The 10,882-nt window shown below is 38.7% G+C and overlaps 1 protein-coding gene across 1 annotated transcript; it reads right to left on the bottom strand.

Annotated features, from left to right (window-relative positions):
- Nucleotides 1-4,807: 4,807 nt before the first annotated feature.
- Nucleotides 4,808-6,199, bottom strand: LOC149112298 (histamine H2 receptor-like). Its single transcript, XM_089290649.1, has one exon. The coding sequence runs from the start codon at nucleotides 6,033-6,035 to the stop codon at nucleotides 5,070-5,072; it is 966 nt and encodes a 321-aa protein (XP_089146775.1). The 5' UTR covers nucleotides 6,036-6,199; the 3' UTR covers nucleotides 4,808-5,069.
- Between the last annotated feature and the right edge of the window lie 4,683 nt (nucleotides 6,200-10,882).

Genomic DNA, 10,882 nt, shown 5'->3' with positions numbered 1-10,882 from the left:
CTACTTTTGTTAGTGCGCGCACATTCTGCGCATCACGCAAGGCATGGTTTAAGCACCACGCGCGCGCTGGGTTGACATGACGCAATCAACTACGCTACCAAGTACGCGACTAAATTGAAAGCAAAATTTTCCTACTGTGACCAAATCAAGTTTAATGAACCTGTACTTAAACCAGGAACACCAGAACAGCAGCATATCGCTAACCACTAACTGTTAACGTCTTCCGGCTGAAAAACTAGCTGTTATCTGTCGAAAATTATACTGAAATCCAACTGTAAACATGTGCTTGCAGATGGCGTAGTGCGCGCGCAAAACAAGTGCGAGATACGCAATTGTTTTACTTACTGGGGAGGTGACAGGAAAAAATGTAACAGGCACCGTAAAAAGTTTAAAAAAAGGATCAATAACTTTAAAAAACGCGTGGTTAACCCTATATTTTATGTTATGAAATGGATGTGGCAAGCCTATTCAGCAGGTGATTAGTTTCTGGTTGTGAGCAAAAGATATTTAAACTGTATATTAGCTGAAACAGAAGAAGGCTGTCAGAGACGCTAAAAGTGCTGTTGCAACGATTTTGTTATTAAAAACATACCAAAAATGGTTTTTATGTTATCATTTACCATGTAGTTTTCAGATCTTTATAAATGTGTTTGCTTTTCTGTATGTAAAGGCGAATTCTAAAGAAATCTGTGAGAAAATACCCTCTCCTTTTTTCAGAAAAATGCTGATGTCAGCATTTTTGTTGAGATTCAAGGCTAATTATCTCGAAAAAATGCGTGGCTACCCTCTTTTTTCTTTGTGGATTCCGATAGCCCTTGCAAAGATCTACTTTTTCCGCAAGGTCCTAACCTGGCGCAAAAACCTTTGTATTTAGTAGGCACCGTCCTTAAGGTTGTTCCTCATATAATCGCCCAGATCGTTTCGATCGCAGCGATCGTTTGCAACCGCCGAGACGATCAGAGGCGATCCAAGCGATTTGGAGCGCTAAGAGGCTTCTTATATAATCACTCCAATCGTCTGATATGAGCAAAGCGCGCGGTCAAAGCCTAGGCCCGATGGAACACTCTTTCGTTTCTTCAAGTATCGTCCGTACGAGGTGCGAATGTTTTAATATCTTTTCTCTACCTCGGGGGCATCCAAACCAAACTTTTCTCTTATAGCTTTCCAAGTGTTAAACCGAACATTTTTATTTTTGCAGTCCTTCAAAAACGTATTGTATATACACTGGAATTTTTGAACTTCTTCCTTGAACAGCGCCTGATTAAACTCTCTACTGTTTTGGCAGCCATGTTGGTTGTGAGGCCGTGTTGAGTTCTGGATAATACTGATGCACCATGGGACAGTTTGGATCGCTTCGATCGTCTCCCGGTGAGAAAGTAGGCTTACCATCATCTAATTTTGTGCGGTCACAGTCCTCAAATATAGTCAAATTTCTTATAATTGCTAGACGTATGAACATTCACTTCACCAAAGGGTTAGTTAAGAATGTGTATATGAAACATGGTACCATAAGAACTTGCTAGAAACACTTATACATACATTGTTCGACTTGCTTAGACATGCAAGAGCAGTTTGGCGAAACTTAAGTGACACCAGTCACGACGCCGACGCCAAAGACAACACAAAAACAGAGGATTGTAAGCCTGTGGTCATTTTACGTAGCCTGAGCTATCTCATCCTGTCATCAACGCCTTGTGAGTCTCAACAAGGGACCATCATTTCTGATGCATTTGAACTTGAGCAAGAAATTCAAGTTATTCATGTTCAAATTGGCCCTCGCTTGTTCGCAGACGGCGTGTGACATTTGTTAAACGTTGGCGCACGAAACAGTAATGTGATTCAGCCCCTGCAGATACAGCAAGTCAGTCATGAACAGTCAGTAACTTACACAGTAAGAGGTGTTGCTATTACAGTGCTAAGTTTAGTTATTTTCGATTTAAAACACCAAAGCATTTTGAAGTTTGTTTTGTGAGCATGACTGTTTGTCAACACTAGAGTGGATGCCACAAGGTCAAATGGAGAAGCAGAGACCGCAAACCACGAGGTGAAGGACTGGGAAGAAAGAAAAGCATGGAGGACGAGTTGGAATACGATCAACGGCGGCGCGGAACAGAGAGGGCTGAGTTCACAACGAAACGACCACGACGACGGCAACGATAATGATGATGATGATGATGATGAAACCTAAATGACTGGGATAGCGCCAACGTTATTGCACACAAAAACCACCAACATCACTTCGAAGTGGATGGTGTCCCTCTTTCGGTGTTTTCAGTCGCGATCGCCACACTACAAATGAAACTTCTCACAGTTTGCAAGTGCAACATCCATTCGCATTCGAAACATGTTTTAAAGATTGTTTTTTTTTGTTTCATTGTTTACTGGACAGTAACATTATTATTTATCTGCACGTCCTAACTCATTATTGAAGGTATCTAGTCAATTAGCTGGAAGGTCTGAACTGATTTAATGTAGTCGATTTGGAATGTTTCTAATCAATATAATGTGATCCATTTCATGTGGTCGATTTGGAAGGTAGTTAATCGAAGAATTACGATCGATATGTAATCGATTAAGAAAATTTCTGATCGTTTAAAACACGCTCGCTCGTTACGATAACTTGAAACTCGATTGGGAAAGGTTTGATGTTTGAATAGAAACTGTAGTGCTCAATTTATAATGTCGAATTTTGACAGTAAAAACGAGCTATAAAGAATTTCCATAAGAGGGACGAGGATAATAAGTACTCTAAAACGACAGTAACAAAAGGACAGCGAGAAAAAGGAAATATCTACGGAGCAAGATAAATAAATTTCGACAAGTTCTATTGTTTCATTTCCTTCACAAATACCACACCTTATTTATAATACTAACTTACAAATGGTCAGTACCACACAATACTTACAATACTGAAATTAAAGAATGATCATCGCAGTATATTTTCCAATTTAAGCAATTGGAAAGAAGAAGCCTGAAAAAAAAAATCAGGGCTTCAACGGGATTCGAACCCGTGACCTCCGCGATACCGGTGCGATGCTCTACCAACTGAGCTATGAAGCCACACATTGAGAACGAGGCCACTTAATTGAGTTCATATCTTCCCGTGAGGAGTGAAATGATGTGAAGTTTATATGAAATAATTCATATATGAACTGCGGTTGTAGATGAAATTAAAGAATGATCATCGCAGTATATTTTCCAATTTAAGCAATTGGAAAGAAGAAGCCTGAAAAAAAATCAGGGCTTCAACGGGATTCGAACCCGTGACCTCCACGATACCGGTGCGATGCTCTACCAACTGAGCTAATTCTGCGATGATCATTCTTTAATTTCATCTACAACCGCAGTTCATATATGAATTATTTCATATAAACTTCACATCATTTCACTCCTCACGGGAAGATATGAACTCAATTAAGTGGCCTCGCTCCCAATGTGTGGCTTCATAGCTCAGTTGGTAGATCATCGCACCGGTATCGCGGAGGTCACGGGTTCGAATCCCGTTGAAGCCCTGATTTTTTTTTTTCAGGCTTCTTCTTTCCAATTGCTTAAATTGGAAAATATACTGCGATGATCATTCTTTAATTTCATCTACAACCGCAGTTCATATATGAATTATTTCATATAAACTTCACATCATTTCACTCCTCACGGGAAGATACGAGCTCAATTAAGTGGCCTCGCCCCCAATGTGGGGCTTCATAGCTCAGTTGGTAGAGTATCGCACCGGTATCGCGGAGGTCACGGGTTCGAATCCCGTTGAAGCCCTGATTTTTTTTTTTCAGGCTTCTTCTTTCCAATTGCTTAAATTGGAAAATATACTGCGATGATCATTCTTTAATTTCATCTACAACCGCAGTTCATATATGAATTATTTCATATAAACTTCACATCACTTACAATACTCTTCGGTTGTTTTGGGTAGCCAGCATCCCTATCATTTTTGTAACATTGCACATTCTAAGTCTAACTCAAACTGTTTTTCTACTTTTTGTTGTTTGCTTACTGAAACATAACTTACAGTCAGTGATGCTAACTCTAATTATACAATGCTATTAAATTGACCTTACTTACTATACTGTATAGACACGAGTGTTTTACTGAAAAATACACCACTAGTAAAATTCATACGAAACCACATCCGGGATCGTAGTAGCATTTTTTCCATATCCTCACTAATTTAGATATCGATGACGTCAGTTCGCGCCATTGCATTGCACAGCTGCCATTTTTGCTAAACGGCGAGCGATAGGGCCGGAAGCTAAGTTAAATTCACTGAAGGTGACATAAAATCCTTCACTTAGGAGCGCCAAAATGACAAAATGAAGAAAGAAAAAGCTTATTCAAGGAGTTTCTTCATGGTTAGCCAATGGAGAGATATTCAAGATTTTCCCGCCCGAGGGCGGATCCAGGATTTTTCTTAGGAGGGGTGCACCACTGAATAATGGCGTAACTGACTGGTGAGGTAAGAAGAGGGCTTCATCTCAGAGGTGAAAGGGGGGGGGGGGGAGTGTACGCCCCTGCCGCTGACCTGCAGTTCACATACGGTTTGTGCTTTCGTTTCGCTTCTGTTAGTTTCTGGTATGTAATAGAAAAAACATTACACGTTGGCTCAAACATATGAATTTTATCTTCTCGTGACAAAAACAGTATCTCACTCGTTCGCTGCGCTAACTCTTGAGAAGTTGTTTATCCTACTCGAGCGTAAAATTCATATCCTCTCGCCAGTGTGTAATATCCTCTATCTATTACTATTTTCATTTATTTAATAACTATTTTAAAAACAGTACGCAAAAAGAGAGAGTACATGTCCTTGTTTGAATTAAGATGAGTTAACAAATCCGCGGTCCATTTTGATTCTTGCTCAGTGATGTGTAAATGACCATTTGCGCTTTTTAATCATACAAGTACCACTAAACTCAGCTCATAGCTCGCACCGTAAGCCATATGATTCTTTTATAGCATTATTTTTTGTCAGTATCTCCCTTTGACCTGCTGCAGCCCGAGTTAAAACTCTCCGCATTCGTTGTTATAAACATAAGGCGTTTGACAGCATCGACGACACCGAATCAAGCCGTAGTATGGTCGGTCATTTCAAGTGCTTCGTGTGATGCGTGAATTCTGTGCCGACACATATTCCTCAGTATATTCATGACAGCGTGTCTAATGTGTCTCATCTTCCAGCAGTAAATTAGCGGATTTAAAGATGAATTAAGATTTGCAATAGTAAATGCGAAAAGAGAAAATCGTTTCAAAACGATACTCGAGCCTTTTACTTCCGTGACGACCAAAGAGATCAAGTAAGGCAAATAACAAAGCAAAAATACGACATATACATAGAATATACCGACTGCAGATTTCATGAGGCTAGCAAAATTTGCCACTTCGTCAGCCTGTGCCACTTGCTGTACTTGCAGGACCTGAATCTGATTCTTGTGTCGTCTTACGGCTAAATAAAGCCTGACGTAGATCATCGATGTAATAATAAGACCAATAACTCCATATATTCCATTAAAATGTGAATAAATATCGAGCGGAATCGAGAACATTAAAAAAGGAAGAATTAAACATAACATCCATAATGAGATCACCACAGCGATAACACGCTTGTGAGTCACAAGTTCCTGGTATCTGAGGTGAAGATGAACAGCCAAGAACCTGTCTACACTTACAGCCAAAACGCCGGAGAACGAAGCTGCAGAAAATAAATATGCAATGATGTAATATGCCTTATACGTGTTACAGTCAGGATTATTTTGTAGTGACCATTTGATCAGAAGTGAGCAGTAAAATGGTTGACCGAATAAACCAACACCAACATCAGAAACAGCAAGACTCAGGAGCAATGTTTTTAAAGTCTTTGGCAACGACGACGTTTTTCTTATGGCGTGGATTGTTACAATGTTAAACATGATGGCGGTACAAGACAGAATACAGTTAAAGACACAATTAGCGATGGTAGTCGAATAGAGTTCCTCAACTTCGGAGTTTCTAGGGTAGTAATCCAGTAATATTTCACACAATGATTTCTTCATGATATCGACTTGAGTTTCCTCAAAGCACCAAGCTTTTGACTTAAAGAATGCCTCAGGAAGCTAAAAAATATTCCTTCGTCGGCGCCACGGCCTACAGACCAAATGGATCTTTGGCCAAGATAATTGCTTTAATTGATCATCACTTAAGCAGCTGTGAAATGAAACGAAAGCCTGAAATGAAACGATTTCAGGCTTGAACGGGATTCGAACCCATGCTCTCTGCGATACCGGTGCAGTGCTCTACCTAGTGAAATATCGAGCCTACTGGGAGCTGGTCACGTTCAGTGAGTTCGTAATATACCCGTAGATGGTGAAGATACAAGTGAATATATGAAAGATCATATATATATTTGAACTGCAGAGAAAGATACGAAGACATGATTGATCATCGAAGTTATATACAAACAACTTAAGCAGTTGTGAAATTAAGGTGCCGTAACTTAAGGCGACTTTGGGCGATTTTTAGGCGACTTAAGAAAAAAAAAACATTGCGTCTTAATGCGACTTAATGCGACTTAAGGCGACTCAAGACGACTTTATTTCACTCGAGTGATATAAACCTAAATTTAGCAACAGTCTCTCCATATATGAATACATCAATGATGATCGCACTTAAGCAGCTGTGAAATTAAACGCTGCAAAAATTTCAGGCTTGAATGGGATTCGAAAACGTGACCGCTCCGCGATATCGGTGCAGTGTTCTACCAATTGAGCTATCAAGCCAACAAGGAGACCATAGAAAAGTATATATTACCGTACAGCTTATAAAATTTAGAATGCGGAGAAAGAATTATTTTAAAGATTTGATCTATTGGTAAGAGTATACAAGCCTTCAAATGCATAACTGACAGTGTTTGCTGCTCTGAATAACCTGTGTTGACAAGTACGACCAAACAAACTGGACATTGTCAGTCAGCAGATGACGGACTTCAAAAGCGCGTGAGGCTTTTTTCATATTCTCATTGGTTGCTGAGAAAATCTGTTTTGAACCAGACGAATCGAATTTGCCGATCTTCGTCACACGAGAAATCGAAGACCTCAGAGAGGAAGTACTCGAGATATCAAAACAGCCGCGCACATTTAGGCGTACTCATATATAATGGAGGAACATTTTCGTAAAAATCCGTCAAAATTCGCTTATGATGCTGAAGAATCGGAGGCGCTTGACAGCTTGACGACATTGAATCATGGCGTGGTATGGCTGGGCAGTTCAAATGTGATGCGCTCGCTACCTGTGTACCAATACATGCTCTCCTCAGTAAGTTGATAACAGCGTGTCGAATGTGTCTCATCTTCCAGCAGTAAATTACTGGGTTCAAAGATTAATTAAGATATGCAAGAGTAATTGAGGTAATATAAAATTTTTTGAAAACGATACTGGAGCCTTCATTTCAATGGAAATCAAAGAGATCAAGTAAGGCAAATAACTAACCAAAATCAGGAGATATTCCATGGGTAGCAGAAAGTGACTGCTGATTTTGCGAGGCGGGAAAAAATTTGCTATTTCGCTCGCGTGTGCTACTTGTCGTATCTGATTCTTGTGTCGTGTTACGGCTAAATAAATCTTGTTGTAGACCATATTCGTAAGAATGAGACCAATAACTCTAGTATTTATTATAATAAGTGAAAAATGTCGAAGGGAACCCGGGACGATAAAAGATCACCACAGCAACAACACGCTTGTGAGTCTCAAGTTTCTGGTATCTGAGATGAAGGTGATTAGCTAAGAAACCTGTCTACACTTACAGCCCAAACACTTGAGAACAAGGCTACGGAAATAAAATGTCCAGTGATGTCATAAGCCTTATAGCTGTTTCACCCAGGATTCTTTCCTTGTAACCACTTGACCAGAAGTGACGTGTAAAATGAGTGGACAAATATACCAAAACTGACATCAGAAACAGCACTACTCAGGATTAATGTTTTTCTAAGTCTTTGGCAGAAGAAACGTTTTTCTTATGGCGTGGATTGTTACAATGTTGAACATGATGGCAATATAGAACAGAAAACTCTGGAAGTCTAAACAATTAACGATGGATGTCCAATAGAGGTCCTCAAGGTCGGACTCTCTTGGCAAGTAATCTAGCAATATTTCACAAAATGACTTCTCGATATAGACTCAATTTTCCTCAAAGCACCAAGCGTTTGACTTAAAACTTGCTTCAGGAAGCTAAAAAACTTTTCTGAGTTGGCGCCACGGACCAATTGGCCTCTTGGGATGTGGCCAAAATAATTTCGTAATTTAAATTACTTACTATAGTGATGATCCTCGGTAAACGAAAGTAGTAAAGAGTACCAGAACTCGCTCTTCTTGGTGATGTTTAGCTGTGAATATGAAATATATCAGTAGTTCAGGTAAGCCTACTTTGGGACCTTAAGTCGCTGTAAATTAAGCCGACTTTGGATGATTTAAGGCGACTTTATTCGACTTAAGCAAAATTGGCAGAAAAAGATCTCGACTTTAGGCGATTTTAGGCCGGTCAGGCTTCGGAAACTTTTGAAAAGGCGACTTAAGGCGACTTTATTTCACTCAAGTGATGTAAACCTAAACTGTAAGCAACAGGCTCCCCATACACTTGAAAACAATCTACAAAGTCACTTCCGATAAAGCAATATTCTAATCATCATTTTGTTTACTTTTGTATTCACATTAAGTCACCATTGTCTCAAGTATCCAGATTTCAAACCATTTTGGATTTAAAACATACCTGGACAGAATTATGCCCGGTTCAATTCAACCTGTTACCATCGTAATAATATACGTGAAAAAATTACTCGATTCTGTTTGGCTGAGAGCAGTGCAGTTCAAGAGAGTACAGATCGAACGCAGCAGCTAGGTTACTAACTTCGAGCCACAAATATGACCATATTACGCCTGCTTTGCAAGAATTACACTGGTTGCCTGTTAGGTATAGAATACATTCTAAACTCTTAATTTTAACTTTTAAAGCACTAAATGGCATGGAACCAGCTTATATTAGTGATTTAATTAATGTGAGGAAGCACGCAGGCTATTCACTGCGCTCTAATTCAGGCACTATTCTATTACATCCAGCAGGGAAAATGAAAAAATTGTTTGGTGATAGATCTTTAAGTGTAGCCCCGCCTACACTGTGGAACGCGTTCCCAACAAGCCCGCGCAATATTGATTCTATTTGAACTTTTAAATCTTGTCTTAAAACATATCTCAGTTTTTTTAAGTCAGCCTTTAGCTTTTAGCGCTTAAATTACTTTTTATTGTTAAATTTAGTTTATGTACATATTTAGTATATTTTAATATTATAATGCATTTCTGATCACTGTATGTTAAAAATCGCAAGAAAAATTAATAAATTATTATTAAATTATTATTATTATTATTATTATTGAAATTTTCTGAGCCAATGATATCACGGAAAATGATGACGAAAATTTTGTGCGGAAACTTTGGAAAAAGCTTTCTCGAATGAGAAAAAATGGCTCCAAGAAAGATGTCCCGGCACTTCCTCCACGCGAATTTTTTCATATTATTAACAAGTAAAAAGCAGAAATTGCTCTCGCCGAAGCGGCTCGTGCAATTTCAGCTTTTTGAAAAACTCACTCGTGCAAATTAATGCCAAACTGAACTCTAAACCGTATGATTACTTATACATAAAACAACTATATTATTACAATCAAAAAGAAATAAGTTACAAAAAAGACAGGATGGATAACTTGGAATATTGAAAACAGCGGCACGGAACAGAGAGGGCTGAGTTGACAAGGAACGTAACGAGGATGGTGACGATGACGCCGACGACGACGGTGATGATGATGATGATGATGATGATGACGATGCGGACGATGATGAAATCATATGTGGCTACTAACGTTATCATTATCGAGCGTTCCTAGCGCACAAATTAAAAACCACCAGCAGCACTTCGAAGTGGATCTTTCTTTCGGTGTTTTCAGTCGCGCTCGCCAAACTACAAGTGGAACTTCTGACAGTTTGCAGGTGCAACATCCATGTAACAATTCTTTTTTACATAATTGATGACTCATGCAGCTAAAGGACCTTCATTCAGCAGTGTTTTTATTGGTATCTTACCTTAGTGACTACTTTATCTTAATAGTATCTTAACCGATGTTATCTTAACGGTATTCTTGGCGGCATCTCATTTCATTTTTGAAATGTGGAAAATTGAAAGAGCTTCTCAGGTTGTGTTTACAGATACTGACATGACTGACAATCGAACCAGTAACTCCTCTGTCGTTTTCTTATTTTAATTAAACACCTTTACTGAAGACCAGCGTCCTTTCTTGCAACTTCCGCCCGAGCTGTTTGCAAAACTGATTAAATATACAATTAACTTTTTCACTCAAAAGAAGCCTTAGTTCTTTTATATATTAAAGACTTCTTATCCTAGATATTCAGTGTTATTATAAACGATGAATTAGTAATTGGATTTGATGTCGTGACAAAGGGTGCTCGTCATTTCTCTTGCTCAGACCAATCTTGATGAATTTCTTGTATTTATTTAGTTTTTTTGTTTAAGTTAATAAAAAGAATAACAACGAATATTTAATTTTTCTAAGCGGGTGATAAAATAACTTACTACAGTGACAATCCTCGGCAAACGAAAGAAGAATACTTTAGAACTCGCCCTTCAGCTTTCTTATTACCGATTAGCACAAAACTAAGACGTAAATGTCACTGATATGAGTATCAGGTTTATTAAACAGGCCGTATGTTTGTTAGAACATGAAAAGCGATATTGAATTTCGACATGATTTCAGACGGTAAATTAGTGAGAATGCATCTCAGTGAAGATCCTTAGATAGATGATTTCCAAAAAAATAAGTTGCTGCGTTTATATAAAAATTTC

The sequence above is a fragment of the Orbicella faveolata genome, unplaced genomic scaffold (assembly GCF_042242905.1).
Source record: "Orbicella faveolata isolate gen_17 unplaced genomic scaffold, um_ofav_v1 contig_2, whole genome shotgun sequence".
In the NCBI taxonomy this organism is placed as follows: Eukaryota; Metazoa; Cnidaria; class Anthozoa; order Scleractinia; family Merulinidae; genus Orbicella; species Orbicella faveolata.
Note: the sequence above shows the minus strand (reverse complement) of the source record. Positions and strands in the feature narration are given on the sequence as shown.

Bases quoted from the DNA above. Each gene is read 5' to 3' on its own strand.
- LOC149112298 (XM_089290649.1), bottom strand. From the start codon at position 6,035: ATGAAGAAATCATTGTGTGAAATATTACTGGATTACTACCCTAGAAAC.